The 17,227-nt window shown below is 32.2% G+C and overlaps 1 protein-coding gene across 1 annotated transcript in view; it reads left to right on the top strand.

Annotated features, from left to right (window-relative positions):
- The window catches only part of LRRIQ1 (leucine rich repeats and IQ motif containing 1), a 201,709-nt gene that overhangs the window by 26,818 nt on the left and 157,664 nt on the right, over window positions 1-17,227 (top strand). The window contains exons 9-10 of the mRNA XM_057743161.1: window positions 788-940; window positions 2,900-3,050. Coding sequence (XP_057599144.1) covers window positions 788-940; window positions 2,900-3,050 — 304 coding nt within the window. The remainder of the gene's footprint in view (window positions 1-787; window positions 941-2,899; window positions 3,051-17,227) is intronic.

Raw genomic sequence — 17,227 nt, 5'->3', positions numbered from 1 at the left:
AAAGACTTAAAAAGAGAAAAGTTCCTTAGGAAAAAAACTTTATGAAGTATTGAGTCCACAGTAATATCTCAATAATAAGAAATGTTGTAAATGTATGATAAGAACTGTTGATGATTTGTTATACCGCAGATTCTATATGCTCTGGATGTATTACGTTTATTCAGTAGTAAGGAATGATTCATATCTTTATAATACAGAAGACTTAGAATGTTGTTTTTATTGCATGATTCAGTTGTTATTGCATGTTTCTACTTATTACAGTTTCTATAATATCTCTTCTCAGTTAAACTTGCTTCTTTTTTGGAAGATAGCTGAGCTATTCTAGTTGAAGCATGGCAGGTTGCATGTAAAATCTATCTCCTGACTTGTTGTGGCTTCTGCCACTCTCCAGGTATCCCTAAGATACAGTCAAACACAGATCTTAAACATTTATATAAAGCAATCCTGAAAATAATGCCAAGGGACATGAAAAATAAGGAAAATTAATTTGGTGAAAAATCAGGGAGTGAACTAATAAATGATCATATTATTACTGCCTTTATGCATATTATTTTGAATTAGAATTGGTCATGAATGATTGCATAATTTTGCCTTTCTGTGGGGGGAACGAAAGTGGCAAAATGGCAAGATAACTTAAATGAAAATGAGTTGGTAATAAGTGTGGGTTTCAATATGTAGCATTACTTTTTTTAGATGAAGTTTTTAAAACAATTTTGCAAGGATAGTATAGTTTATATTCATTATAGTTAGCTAATGTTATGCACTCCAGTTTTCTTGAATTCTCTAGGTTACAACAGTAACATTTCAAGATTTGCCAGGTTGTAGTCTCTCCACACTGGCAGAGTGTACAGATCTTCAGTTTCTGTCTCTTCGGCGCTGTGGATTAACCTCTTTGCACAGCCTGAGAAACTGCAAAAAATTAAAGTACATTGATGCACAGGTATGTCCTATGTTCTCATTATTTATTTTGTAATATAATATAAAATGGATTCAGGTGTACATATAAGAAATGACAATTTTGAAGAAACATTTACTAAAATAACCTGTAACTCAGAGTCTAAAGAGATCAAGAGCCAAAATTTGTGACAGCCATCAGGGAAGATGATTAGGTGGTATGACCTGGAAATTACCTGTCTCTGTTTGCAAATGATATAGTTATTGTTTTGTTACTTTTTGCTGGATAACAAATGACTACAGTATTTAGTTAATTAAAAACAGCAGCATTTTATTTACCCACTGTTCTGTGGGCCATGAATTGAGGCCAGACTTATCTGGGCATTTCATCTGCTTCATGCTGTGTTGCCTGGGTCTCTTACATAATTTGCAGCTGGGCTGGAATGTCCAAAATGCCTTCTTTTACATGTCTGGTGCCTTGGGAGACTGGAATTTCTCTCTCTCCTCTTTCTCCCCCCCACCACCCCATCTCTTGCTCTCTCTGTGCTACCTTGGGCATCTTAACAATGTGAGCTTTCCAAAAAGACAAAGCTTCAATATGTAGTGCTTATCAAGCATTTGCTGGCATCATGCTAGCTTATGTTCTCTTGGCTAAGCTTTCAGTTCATGTGGGAGGGGACTGTGTAGATGTGTGAATATTGGGTGTGAGATTTATTCGGAACTGCTTACAAAGTAGCAATCTACCGTAATCTGCCCCTTGGCTCCTAATGAGTCACGTCCTTCCTGCATGCAAAAGGACTCATGTTCCAAAGACCCCAGTCTCATTAACTTATGGCGTCAGACTCAGACTTGAGCACAGAATCTTCTCATCTAAATCAGATCCAAGTGGAGAAGATCTGCTCAGAGAGAGTTCTTTCAACTCAGAGATAGGTGAAGTTAAAGGAAAAGTTGTCTTCCCCGCCCCCACACCCACATACAGTGGTGAAACAGGACTTGATTAATTACAAGGGTCATTACCATTCACTATGGGAGAAAACAAGAAGCTCATGGCAGTCCCTGGTCCATAGCTAAGAACATACCATTAGTTCTTAATGAGGTCTCGATTCTGCTCCGTGGGAATGGTTCTCTGTGACTCTTGGTTCTTCCCACTAGGCTTTAAACTCCATTCTAAAGGCATACTCTCTTTTCCATAAGAAGTGCCTGTTTTGTGGCTGAGACTTTTTCTCATTCTGTTTCTTTCTTGCAGAAGATGGGGGAGGGGGGCGTTGCTTGAGTTTTATTTTTATTTCGGATTGTATTATTTCAGTTCAAACTGACAGTGCTTCCACCAATATGATTTCCTCTTCAAACTTTGTGTTTCCTGTGTTTCTTAAGTTTACTCCTTTAGACAAAGGCTATACTCATAGATATTTTTGAGAGGGATGTTGTGAGACTACACCATCAGGATTCTAAGAGCCCATTTATCTTTCTGAAATCTTAAAAGAGAGAATTGCTGTTGCATCCCTGACATATGATCTTGACATTGAGACCAATATTTGTATTGCAGAGATGTATATGTTTAGTAAACATATAAATCTATACATGAAGTATATACCTAATTCATGGTATTGGTATTCTTTGGAGGGAAAGATAGCAAAAGGGACTGAGGAGGGGAAATGCGGAGATTTCAACTCTTTCAGTGTTTGATTTCTTTAAAATAAGTTTTTTAGCAACTATGACCAAATGTTCACTCTTGTTCATTTAGATAGTTTGAAATATTTTATTATATGAGCCTCTGTATTTTCTGTATTTTAAGATTATTAATAAATACAAAAATCAGTTATTTATTTGGTTACTTAATATTTTCATCTAGATTGTATAACATTCTATATAGTTATCTTAAAAGCTAGGGATTCAGATATTCATTTAAAGATCATATATCTCATCTTCCCTCTTTTGGCAAGCTTTAAATGTTTCATTAATAAGCCATTGAAATAAAACTAATTATATTTGTTCTTTGTTTCAGGAAAACCATATTGAGACTATCAACTGTGAAAATTTGGAAAATCTCTGTGTTGTTCTTCTTAATAAAAATCAACTGACTTCTTTTCATGGTTTGGATGGCTGCATTAATATCCTAAATCTTGAACTTTCACATAATAAAATCACTCGAATTGGTGAGAACAATGAAATTTGCATATAGCGACTTTTATTTGTCATAATTATGTTTTGTTTCATTTATTCTTTTTTGAGAATAGGCCACCATCACTAATTTGCTTATTTTATCCAAGCCATACTTATTTGATCTTTTATGCAGATTTATGAAGGAAACAAAATTAGTTTTAATAGATATAAAAGGATTCTGCTCCGACCACTGGTAAATAGGTGGTTGTGAGTAGCTCCTTAATTTCGTGTATTTACCTCCCTGTTCCTTTTCTTATTACCAGTAGCTATCTGGACTCTACCAATAGCTATCTGGACTCTACCCTAGTTTGTTGCCATCGTATTTTTATGGACATTGTGCTTTCTGCACTTCTCAGCAACTGTCATAACTGTTTCCTGGTATGTACTACTCTCCTCTCCTGTGAGGGTGAGTCAGAAAATATCTGCACTCTGGCTGTAGAATTTATTGTAATTAACTCTTCGAAAGGACATATACATCATTTTTCTACATAATCTCCTTGCTTTTCAATACACTTTGTCCATCTGTCAACAAGTTTTCCTATTCCCTCATTAAAGAATGCTTTAGGCTGAGCTGTGAGCCATGAGTGCACCATTGTCCTCACTTCTTCTTCAGAAGTTAATCTTCATCCTCATAGGGTTGCTTTCAGGGGACCAAACAGGTGAAAGTCCAGTGGAGCAAGCTCAGGACCATAGGGAGGATGCTTAAGACCTCAAAACGAAGTTTTTGCAGAGTGTCAATAGAGTGGGCAGAAGTGTGCGGACATGCAAACCCTCAACCACAGAAAAACGAATCGCTGCACGCTGCTCTTCTTTCTTGCGAATCACAAGTAGGGCATCCATTTTTGCTCACACCCCAGTTACAAATGGACTGATGTAACATGTTCACACCTGCACAGCAGTGACTGGGGAGACAGTAGCCTTGAATGGAAAACTTCTGTTGGCTGCACTGCTGATAAGACAGTGCAGCCAACAGAAGTTTTAAATATAACCAGAGTGCAGATAATTTTTGACTCATTCGCGTACATACATCACTTGTACTAACCTTTTCTTCTTTAGATAAGGCTACTAATACCACATAAAGGAAAGAATTTATCAGTTTGAATCTCCCTAATCATCTTTGTTCCTCCATCTGCCTGTGTACCTATATATTGATAGCTGTTTCCACCCTTATTCTTTGTAATTCATAAAATTCAGTAACAAAAATGTCTTTTCTTATTTAAGACCAGCCCTTCTATTTTCTGTAAATATACCTGTCATTCTCCTCTGGTACCTTCCTCCATCATCTATCACCTTTCTCATGTCAGATTCTTCCTGTTGCCATTCGTTTCTTCCATTGCCTCATCTCTCTTCCCCTTATTGTCAACTTGTGAAATAATGTTCTCTTCTTGCTCTCACTTCTTACTACCCACCTTCCCTCTTCTGCCCATTGAAATTCAGCCTCAGCTCACTTCTATACATTTCCAGTGTGGTAAGTTTAAAATAAAAATCTCATGTTTTTCAGTACCTGGCTTAAAATTCTGGTTTTTATTTTTGTTTTTGTTTTTTTAAATTTAACCTGTGAGATTCTCAAGGGACTTGATAAGGTAATAAATAATGGTTAATCAATAATCAAGGATTGGCAAAAAATCATGAACTAGATAAAAACATAACTCTGGTATACTACTAATGGCTTAAATTATTGGACCCCCAAAAGGTACATTCTTTCCACCTCCATCCTACAGTTGTTAGGAAACGTGGTCTGGACTGAAATATCAAGGAGTAGGATGGGAGCAGATGGAGGAGTAGAAGTAAGCCTACTTTCTGTGTTTAGGCCTGATTCTACTTAGGCCTTCGGGATATTAATTTTATTTGTTTGCTTATATAATATTTTGTTTTTTCTTTCATTTTTTTATTGTTGAAAATTTCAAACATTTACAAAATGGAGATTCCATACACTATATTCAACATTTTTTCCATCACCTAATAAAATTAATAGTGATTTCTTCTATCAACTGATAAGCCATAATCCAAATTTCCTTATGTTCCCCAAATTATCAGGGTGTTTTTGAATGATAACACAAACAGTGACCACATATTACATTTATATAGGTGTCTGAAGTCCTCTTTAATCTTTTTTCCTCCATGCTGTTGATTTGTTGCAAAACCTATGTTAATTGTCCTATACAGTGTCCCACATTTTGGGTTTGTTCATTTACTTCCTTTTAGTGTATTAAAATTGTTTCACTCTACCTGTAAATGTTTCATTTCCTGTAAATGAAAGGTAGTGCAACAGGCTTGATTTAATTAAAATTTAGTCTTTTTTTTGGCAGGAATTTTTCATAGATGTTGCTCAGTGCTTCATATTGCATTACATCAGGAGTCATACAGTGTTTATTTGCTTTTAATGATGCTACATTTGTGTGATGGGTACGCTAGTGATAGCCTAAACGCTCCATTATCAAGTTTCCCACCAACCTTTTATCTAATGCTTTCATCCATTGATTAATGTGGCCTGAATCAATTAATGCAGTGGGGGATACAAAAAATGAGTTTTCTAGTTTGAACATTCCTTCCACATTTTTAAAGCTGGAATCATTTATTTAATAACTATTTGGTTATCTTCGAATCAGTTGTAGAGGAAAGACAGGGTTAAATGCCTACCTTTGTATTAACAGACTTTTACAGTAAGGTCTTAGTAGCCTTCGTTACTTTCAGTGGTGCCAAATGCATTTTTTTGGTTTCGTTTATTTTGCTTTGTTTTTGCACTTGTTTTCTCTCTCTCCCTGCTCCTCTCTCTTTCTTAGTATTCTTATGAACTCATAGAATTTTATAATATAGAATATTTCAGTCTCTTTTCTTATTATACTGTTTGATACTCAAATTTTCCAGTACTGTGAATTTAATTGATGATTTCAAATATTAATAGCTCCAAATTTACTTTTTGAACTTTATAGTTGTGTTATTTTCTCTTCCTTGGTTGATACTGACACTAACATAACTATTTGCTATGTATTATAATAGCCATAAAATACTTTCAAAACAACAATGCCAGAATTAGAAGCATTTAGAAGTATTTAGAAGAAAACTACTAAATTAAATTTGGGATTTTTTTGCATTTCTTTTGGCCCTTACACTTTGTCCCCCAAAGTGATGTGCTCACTTGAAGTATTTTATCTTGTGATTATGTTATGAATTTGAAATATAATTAGTTCACTTTTCCCTTTGATTCATTTTTATTTTTGAGATGTAAAACAGATATGTTTCCATAAACTACATTTAAAAAGACTCAAATATATTGTGCTTTCATCCTTTTTCTTTCCACTCTGTTCTCCCATCTACTTTTATATATAGATATTTATGTATATATGTGTATAATGATACATGTGTATCACATATGTGATATATTTGGTTTTATATACATACATATACACATATTTAAGCAATATATGTATATATGCTAATTATTTCTTTCACAAAATATATAGAGTATTTTAAGTACTGCTCTTTATTGTGCTCTTTTTTCATTTAACAGCATATGTGGAGTTCATAGCATTCTTTTTCCACAACTTGATGGTATTCGATTGTGTGTATGGACTAGAGTTTATTCCACTGGTCCCTGGTTGATTGACAATGGATGGTTTACAATCTTCCACACTGCCATCGTGACTAACCTGATACCTATGTCATTTCATACTTTATCAGATGTATCTCTAGGTTAGTTTCCTGATATATATATTTTTGAGGCAAAGGACATCTTTAATCTAGAAATATAGCGCCAGGCACACTTTGTATGGGCCATACCACTTTGCATTCCTACCATTAATACATGTTAATAGCAGGTTTGTGGGGTTTTTTTTGTTTGTTTTGCTTTTCTTCTGTTTATTACACTGTTCTTTTCTATTTTTAAGTTAAATTTGTAATTCAGTTTTTTTTATAATTTTTCACTCTTATTGACATAAGTACTTAAGTCTATAAATTTTGCTCTGAGCACTGCTTCTTCTGTAACTTCTGATATATAGGTATTTTCATCTGTTCTACAGTTTTATGATGTATTTTATCTTTTCCCTAGAATTTTAAATTCTGTATGGGAAAGGCCATTTTTGTTGTTATTTTTTCTAGTTTTATTGCATTATAGTCAGAGTAATTTTTGTGTCATATCTGCTTTTTGAAACTTGTGCTTTTCTAATATGTGGTTAATTTTTAGGAATGTTTCATGTGTACTTGAAAAGAATTTTGTTTTTTTTGTTGTTGGAATATAGGGTATATATTTTCATCTTTAAGATTAACATTAGTGATCTTTTATTTTAGGTCTTCTATGTCTACTTGATTTACCTTGGACTGAAGGAGTTGAGCTAGTTTAAATGTATCTTTTCTTAATCAGCCTATTTCTTGTGTACATCCTTTGCTTTCTGCTTTATGAATGTTGCTCCATGCTGTTACATAGATATACTTAACAGTTATCTTTACTGTGAATTTTAGCCTTGAAAATTTATAAATTCTGTTCTTTGTCTCTTTAATGCTTTTATGGCTGAATTCTACCTTGTCTTATATGGTTTGGATTTGGGTTTTATTTTTTGATCCAAGCTTAAGTGTTTTTCTCTCATATAGACCATGGCCATTTGCATTTATTAACTTAATTCATATAGTATATGAATGGTCTCAGTACTGTCATCCCACTCAGGATGTTGCTCTCTCTTTCTGGAGGGAGGCCTTGTTGGTAATAAATGGGTTCTTCCACCCCTGGGGCACCTCCATTTTTCACGTATCCATTCAGTTCCTGTAGGATTTCCTCTGTACCACCGTGGATTCAGCCTGGATTGTGTTGATCCTGGATACTTATTACTACACTTAGGAAAAAATTTAGCTTGTGGTTTCTTTATCTCCCATTTGCAATAGAAGGATAGGCTGTGGGTAATTTGATTTCTTTGTTGCACTTTATGAATTTCTGGAGGAGGTTTGGGGAGAATTGAACCTAATCAGTCACCATCAACTCCCATTTTTTTTTTAATATGGGAAAAATATAATTGTTTTCACAAAGCAACCATTTGTTTTGCAAACATTTCAAGGCACAATTTTTTAAATGTAATGTATAATGTTCTTTAATATGTTTATTTGTCTATATGTCCATGCTGCCTGCCTTGGGAGCACTCGTGACTTCTCCCATATTGGAATACTGATGCTTTTGATACAGATTTTTTATTTTAAAATATTAATTTAAAATACATACAGAAATAATTTTGTTGTTGTTGGAATGAAGACAAGTGCACTGATAATGTATGTTACTTTATTGGCACACACTGAAGCAAGCTTGAAAAAAAGAGAAAGGCTGTTTGTAAGAAGAAATGCTTGAACTCCTATTCACTTCATTTTCATTGCCAACAGTGCTGTATGGGATTTTTTGTAGTCAGTGGATTTCCTGGGATAGGACATCTGTAAGATTTATATGAAAACTGCCATAGTATTAATTGATGTACCTGAGGTATCTCTATGTAGTACACTCTGAGCAAACAAGGTAAAAGACATCTTTGCTGTCTGTTGGATACAATGAAAACACTGTATTTATTGAGTGTGAGAAGAGTATACCATGAGAAAGTCGATTTTTCTGAAGACCAGTTGGAGTCTGTTTTTCATCTTCAGGAACTGCTTATGGAGATTCTGGTTGAGCTAAGTGAAAAGCATAGATTTTGTCTTTCAATGAAATATTGATGCTAAGAACTCTTATGAAGGGGTACAAAGATAGATTTGTATTTATAAGTTAATAAGTCACTATTCCATGCTATAATATTTCTTAAGGAGGTGAAATAAAATTGGAAGCAATACCACATATTCTACATTGTAGTTTCAAGTTTAATTTGTTCCTAATTCTGAGCTGTAATTATTGCAGCAGTTAATACGTAATGTTAGCTCTAATTACTCTTATTTATTAGAAAACATTAGTGCATATTTTTTGACTTTCTTTGCATTTAGTGAATGAAAATAGTAACTCTGTCACTCTCTTTAAGGCAATTCATTTGAAATCAGTTATGCTGAATGTTTTCCGTTCTAATTAAACTGGTTAATTGTAGAAATAGAAACACAATGTGAAATATGCTTTTTTAAAGTAATAGTTTAAAATTTAATTCTATAAATTGAAAGTTACAAAGTTAATGCTTTAATGTTTAAACATATTGTGTGCTGTAACTCTGGAAAGAAATGGTTTTATTATTAATCATAAATGAGATGTTAATTTAAAATATAATTCAAAATTACATCCCTAAGATACATTACATATTGAGGTACAGACTGTTTTCTGATCAAACATAGCAGAAAATAAACTATTATATTGGGTATATATGGTCATATAAATTTTGTAGTAATTTAAAGAATACTTTGTATGTTTTTATATTGTTTTCTATAATTGGTTCTGTTTTGGTAGTAAGTTTTTGACTATAGAGTATTTTTACTTGACTGGCATTATTCTTGCATATTTTGAATGCACAAAATAATTGCTTTAACCTCTTTAAATTCACTTTAGGTTGATGATTTTAAAGATGGATTTATTTTAATTGGAAAAGATATTTTATTATACTTTTTAATTTTTAATGTTTTTTTCCTTGAAGCTACATGAATCTTATCTTTTATAACTCACTTTAATTTGGGTGGATTTCAGTTTAAATTTTAGGGTTTGTTGTCATCATTCTATTTCATGCTTTCTTTTGCCTGCAATTTCCCGTGAGTAAATTGCAGGCAAAATTGGTAAGACATTTTATTTTCTAAAAGTAATGTGGAAAAAACTTTTCTTACATGAATGTTGCCACAGTGATCATTAAAGTTTATAAAATTGATCTGTGGGGAATCTTTCATATTTTGAGTTAGTATCTTTGATTTAGTTTTCTAATGAATAGCCAGAGCAAATGAAAAATAGGTGATTCATAAGTTATAATCTAGTTTTCTTTTTTCCTCCCAAAATATGTTGAATTTTATTGACTTTCTAGCAGAAACATTTTAAAATTAATTTTTAAAATTCATGCTGCATGACCAACGTGTTTTATAGAAAAATTATAACTTAAGTATAATAAATACAGTAATAGATAACTTTTTTTTTTACCAACTGAAACACAGAAAGTTTAAGTAAGTAGTCTAAAATCACACCATTAGTTAATGATAGAGCCAGGATTTGAAACTCAGCAGTCTACCCTGGTACCTGATTTTTCAATCGTTTCATTCTTTTGCCTCTCATAAATATGCATTTAATATTTAAGAATATTACTGTTTTGTTATACCATATTATGAAGTCTTTATGCTGAAAAATATATAATGATTTTAAGGTTTATTCATTAATAAACTTATTAATGAACAAATTTATTGAGCATCTACAATGTGTAAAGACTTTTCCAGGCACCAGAATAGAACTGGAATATTGCTGAGGATGCGGCAATAAACAAATGACTATCCTGACTTTCACTGAGATTATCCTACTGATAGATACTGATGCAGAGAAAAAGAGAATAAGAGTAAATTGCCATACTTCCTTTACTGACTGTTAGGTAAAAATGAAAATACGTATGATGTTAATGTGTAAGACATATAATTATTCTTTTTCTTATTCATGAAGCTTCTGTCGCTGGTATTTTAGGAAAACTTTAATCTGGAAAAAAGGTTTCTTTAATGCCAGCAATTTATAAATCATTAATTTATAAATTTCAGGTAATACAGTCATAGAAAATATTATTGTAAGTAGATAAAAATACTAGGAGATTTTTTTCTGCTGCTTTGTTTTGAGATAATATTGCTTTCTGGAAAACTGAAACTAGTATTCTAAGTATGAAAGATATTGAAATAATTCAACATTTTCACATAAGCTTGATTACTATGTTGTGGCTCATAGGGGAAATGTGCCTGGATTAATTCTTGCTGCCAAATGTTGTCATTGGAACATTAGAAAAAAATAATGAAGTAAAATAAGATAAATCTGTAGATATTTTGCTTGTAGAAATGTTTTCCATTATATACTTAGTGAATTCTTTGGATTCCACTAGATGGTGCTAGCTTACTCTTTAGTTTTGAAATGCAACACAATGCCTAGTACAAAGCTGAAAGGGATTTTGCAGGTCTGCCAGTCTAGGCTTCTTAGTTTACAGATGGAAAAACACCCACATAGTTTTCATCTAACTCCTGGCAGAGGTGAGGCTGATTCCTGTTTCAGTATTCCTTTTTTGTACAACCTGTATGATCCTTTTAGGACTTTTGCGTTGAAATTGAAAATCTCAAGTGTAACTCAGCATATTAGTACGTAACTGTCAAACATAGCAATCATTGAGCAGCTGAAGGAGGTAGACCTTTACCAAACACTTATTTAGTGAAAACCTCCAACCTAATGCAACATCTTGTGCTGTTCCTTACAGGAGAGTTTTTTTTTTCCCCCGTGGCAGGAATGTTTTATTAGACCATTGGCTCATTTCTGTGGGAGGAATTCTTTGAAATAGATATTTGTAGCAAGTATAGCCAAATGCTAATTTTGCCATGGGCAATGGCCTTTTGAGGGGTAAACATAGTTGGCTTCAATTTTATTTTGTGGGACCTAGGAAAACTTTAAAGGGCTAGTAAAGAATGTATTGAAGCAGTAAACTCAAGAATATTTAAGCAATCATTTATATTTATTTAAGTCCTTTGAAAGAGACTCTTGAATATTTTTGTGGTTATTATTTGTTTTGTTTTGGATGAGTAGTAGAAGAAAATCAGAAATTTTGACTGGGAGAGAATTATTTTCTTAGAGATATTGAGGAAGTAATGGTATTCTAACGTAAATCTTGCTATAAGTCTATTTTGCTCAGTTCTCATCCTTTATTTGACAGCAAAGAATTTCTAAGGTTAAAAGAGGAAGGGGGGCAATTTATTCTAACTTCCTTCCCACCTAGATTCCCCCTTTTGATCCAATGCATTGACTGGATCAAATTACTGTTTAATCAGTTGTGTATAGACTTTTTTTTGTGTGTATTAATATCCTATTCCTTCTTCAATGTTTAGCTCACAAATCTTTGAAGGCTTATTTGGCACTACAGTTACAGTTTTTTAACTCCTTGCTGTTATTGAAGATAATTGTTAGGAAATAATGACTATCATTTTTAGTACCCAACATGTGAAGGTGTTGTACATGCTACTTTAAAATGTTATTTTTAATCCTCCTAGTAATGTGAAATCATCCCCACTCCACAAGAAAGGAACAAAGGATCAGAGTAGTTAAGTAACTTGCTTATATTCATATTGCTAGTTTTTGAATAGGCGTGTGTTATTGAAATTCAGAACTGCCTGCCTCAAAGCCTGTTCATTATTGATTATGCCATACTGCCTGTTGATTAAATGGAACACTGGTCATGTTAGCACAGTCCTGGAGAAAATGTTATATACATGACTCCCATGATGATTGTAGATTGTAGATCTTCATTCTCATAGCTTTGTTTGTTTGTTTTTGTTTTTGTTTTTTTTTGCTTTAAATATTTTTGAGGCTGTACTATTTGGTGCACACAAATTTATAACTGTTCTCTGTTTCTGTTAAATTAGCAAATTTTGTCATTTTTAAATGTCCCTTTTCAACTCTTTTAAAACTTTCTGCGTAATCTTCTGTGTCTGACATAATCAAACCAGCTTTCTTTTGGATTCAGCACCTAACACTCTTAAAAATTATTGTGAACCTTCTTCAGACAGCTTTCCTTTATGTAGATTATATCTCTCAATAGTTACTGTATTAGGAAAAAACAGAAATTTTTTCTTGTTATTAATTCATTCAGAGCTTAAGATCATAAAGCCTTTGCATTAATAACAGTTTTAGAATAATAACTATTTTTTAAACAAAAAGATATAGTGAGAAGAGGGTCACTGTTACACATATTTGCAAATCTCTTTAATGTCTAGCTTAACACAAGACAGCTGGATTTCCATATTTCCTTCTGCATTCAATTTGCTACAATATCACACCTCATGTAGCCTCTGGAAAACTCCACTATACACTCTTGAGCAAATGGGAGTGGCAAAGTCAAATACCATTTTAGAGTTATTATGAAAATATTTTTGACTCCATGGAAGCTTTAAAAGTATCTCTACATAGGGACACTGGACCACGTTTTGAGAATTACTGTTTTAGTGTTTACGTAATACATCTTTTTCTATCCTTTCACTTACAAGTTCTACTTTTGGATTTTTTGTGATGTAACATAAAAATTTGTTGTTTTTGTTGTTGTTTTATGCAGGCTGCTTGACAAATTCAAGCTTTGATTTGTAGCCTTTAGTCCCTAATAATTAAGTGTAATCAGTAATGAAGTGTAATTATTGATATATTTGAGTTTCAGTTACTCTTACTATTTGATTCTATTCTTCCTATTCTGTTTTCTTTTTTTCTCTTTTCTTGCCTTTTTTTGTTCTGGTTGAGGTTTTAAATTATTCAATTTTTTTCTTTTTTTATTATATTACTATTTTTAGATTATTTTAATGTTCTTTTGGTTTACTATAGGTATTACATCATGCCTTCTTTATTTACCAAATCTAAGTTTATTTAGCACTTTCCTCTTTTTTCCAAGGCAATTTTAGGGTCTTAGAAAACTTAAACTTTAATCTCTCCCAACTTAATGTGCTATTGTTGTTGAGTATTTTAACTCTGTGTGTGTATGTATGTGTCTATATATGTGTTTTGAATGCCTTAAGATATTTTATAATATCAATATCATTTGGATTCATTCACTTTTTAAATCTTACCATCGATCTTTATTCTACCTTTCATCTGTGATATTCCTTTCACCTGAAGAATATGCACACACACACACACACACACACACACACACACACACACACACACACAAACGTCTGTGTGTATGTATTTTGAGATATATACTTATTATTTGGCATGCACTTTCTGCATTGTGATTGTATTTTATTATAGCTTTCCTTGCCTAGGTTGATGTAAAACACCCTAATTGTCGATCCACAGAAGAAAATTTCTTTTTCCCCCTTTAAGGTTTTTTTTTAGCCATTGTTTTCATTAGTTTACTCTGATGTTCCTACTGTGGTTACCTTAGTATTCACCCTGCTTGAATCCATTGTGCCTCTTCAATCAGTGGCTTGGCATCTTTATTCAGTGTTGAAAAATTCTGAGCTATCACTTATTTCCTACAGTTAGATCTATAGATATGGATATATATTCCCTCTATAGTCTATAATGCCCTTATGCTTTTATAATTCTCTTACATTTCTTTTGCATCTCTGTGTGTCATTCTGGATGTTTTCTTATAACTCAAATTATGCTTCACTAATTCTCTCTTCAGCTGTGTCTAATATAATGTCCAATCCATTCATGAAAGTATTGTTTGTAGTTGTAGATTTTCAAGTTTAGAACTTTTATTTGTTTCTTTTGTTTAGCATTCAATTTCACATTTTTATAGTTACCTAATATGTAAGTTTTTAATTTTAGTTTTCTTTAATATGTTCAGCAAAGTTATGTCTGGTGACTTCATTATCTGGATACCCTGTGGATAGTTTGTATTAATCTGTTGTTTTCTTGATTTTCTGTTCACATTAGTTTGCTTAGTTTTTTGATATTTTACAGTCAGAGAATACTAAGAAAAACAAAACTATGGAATCCATTTGAGGCTATATTGTTATTATTTTCCTCCAGAGGTCTTTATTGTTTAAAGCTTCATTAGCAATCTCTGTGCAGCTAAACCCATATATTGGTATTGATATTATTTAAAGCTGGGCTTCAGTACCTGGGGAACTATTCTATGTTGGGATTAATGTGTAGCACATGGAGGTCCCAATCAAAAGTAAGGTAGGGATTTGTTAGGGTTCTTTCGCTGAGGAAAGCCCTGGAGCACAAATTTTGACCCCCTGGTGCTGCAAGAGTTAATAGATATCCTGAATGATGTGTTCACCTCATTTCTGGAACTTAATTCTCTTATTCTATAATACCATTTTAGTTGTTAAATGCCTTCAGGAGCTATGTTTATATTTGTTTCTCATTATCTAGTCTATTGTTACTGTAAACAGAAAGCCTTTGCTACACTTTCTGTTTTCCCCCTTCTCTTGTCTTCTTTTGACTTATTTGGTGTTTTTTCTCCTCATTTCCTTTTTTCTCAATTTTTTGATAGTTATATACTTTATTAATTTAGTGGTCACCATAGAAATTATAAAATATACTCAGTTTACCTCAAGTTAATTGATATCTTTACCTCAAATTTCCTGAGTTATATGGGTTTGTTTTTCTGGATTTTAAATGTATTTTTATTTAACTCTTCAAGCTATACAATGTGGTTATTTTATACAGTCAAAATTTGATCATATTTGCCTATATTTATTGCTTTTATACCCTGTATTGTTTTTTCATTTAAAATCTTGAATCACTTTCCTTCTTCCTGATATAGATCCTTTAATTTCTTCTAGTAAGAGAACTAGTTGGAAGATTTAGTTTTTCTGTAAATGTGCTTACTTAACATTCATTGTTGAATTATAATTTAATCAGGTGTATTTTTCTAAATACAAGTTTATTTTCTTTCAATAATCTGTAAATATCATTTTGTTACTTTTGTACTTTCACTGTTGCTTTTGTTTTACTTTCACTGTTGGTGTTTTTTCCACTGTCTTTTCAAGTATTTTTTCTTGTCATTCCTGTTGTGAATTTTTATTCTGATGTGTCTAGGCATGGGTTTCTTTTTAATTCATCCTCTTGGGGTTTGATGCAGTTATTGAATATGTGATTTGCACTTTTAAATTTTATCTGTTAGCCATTATCTCTTCAAAAGTTGTTTTCTTCCTCATTTTGTTGAAACACTACACATACATTAGATCTTCTGACTCTTGCCTCCATATTTCCTATATTCTTTTTTGTCTTTTTTTGCTGCCTCTAGTTAATTTATATATATCTATATTCCAGTTGAAAAATTCTGACTTGCTGTTAATCCTGGTCATTAAGTTTTTAATTTGAATTAATTCTAATTTTCTTGTGGGTTTGGTTTTGCTGGGATTTGTTATTTCTGCTCTTACGTATAGCATCTTATTTCTTTCTGTATTTCATGTAATTTCTTTTGTCACCTGTTTATTTCCCTTGGAATTTAAGCTTTGTGATTATTCCTAGTTATGAGATTAATGTTTGTTCTTTAGAGATTTTTCAGATGCTGAAGGACACAAACAATCTAGAATCATTTGTGCTACATTTTTGGTGGAAATTTTCTGATCACCATTAGAGAGAATTTGAGTTGCAAACCTATATGGGAGAGTCAGCTTGTATTTATTATTTTAAAGGGAGGATTTTTTTCCCCTTTTACTGACTACTGAGATTTGAGATAGGTAGTTTAATTTCCTGTCTTCTGGCTGAGTATAGCTGATTGAGGTCCAGGTTTACTTGGAATTGTCTGTCATACTTGTCTACTATTGGTGAATTTTAAGTTTTGTTTCCTCAAACTGTGAGGCTATAGAAATTGATCTTCTTGTTCGCCAGATTTAACGAGATTTCTCACACTGAAAACTGGATTTACTGTTCTGCTTGCTTCTCTTTGCCTATGTAATTACAGTTTTTAGTTATTTTCAGGGGTAAAGATCACACTATCTGAACAGTAATTTCTGGAAATGGAACTTTGTATTTTTTTCTAAGTAACTTAATCTAATCTACACAATTAATATATGCTTATTGTCTATAAACTGTAATGTACAATGATAAAATAATAATCTATATTGCCACCATCCAGATATAGCCAGTATTGGTGAGCTTTCTAGATTGTTTTCTATCCACTTTAAAAGTCACGACTGTAATATTGTTTTGTAATTAATTTTATTCACTTAACAATAAATTGTGAATAATTGCAAATGTCATAATGTTTTAAAAATTCTAGTTGAATTTATCAAGTAAATGATACTTGAGCAGAGATTCTCTCTATATCCTGTTTCTATTTCCATGAGAACACAACACAGTCTCAGGACTTGTAGAATGAGTTATGAGTTTTATATTACAAGTAAAGCTATTTTTGCAAAAAATTAGATTTTCATATTTCTAGTGGAAATGTGGAGACTATAAATGATTTGTATATGATAACAGAAGATACTTCATGCCTATTATTTCCGGAAATTAGAAAAATATTGTCACATATAACTATTAAGAAAATAAAACTGTGATAAACATAGCTAACATCTGAATAGAAATTCAAAACTCTTTCCTCTTTTATTTTTTTCC

The sequence above is a fragment of the Hippopotamus amphibius genome, chromosome 7, assembly GCF_030028045.1.
Source record: "Hippopotamus amphibius kiboko isolate mHipAmp2 chromosome 7, mHipAmp2.hap2, whole genome shotgun sequence".
In the NCBI taxonomy this organism is placed as follows: domain Eukaryota; kingdom Metazoa; phylum Chordata; class Mammalia; order Artiodactyla; family Hippopotamidae; genus Hippopotamus; species Hippopotamus amphibius.
The sequence above is the reverse complement of the archived record's forward strand: the minus strand, read 5'-3'. Positions and strand labels throughout refer to the sequence as shown.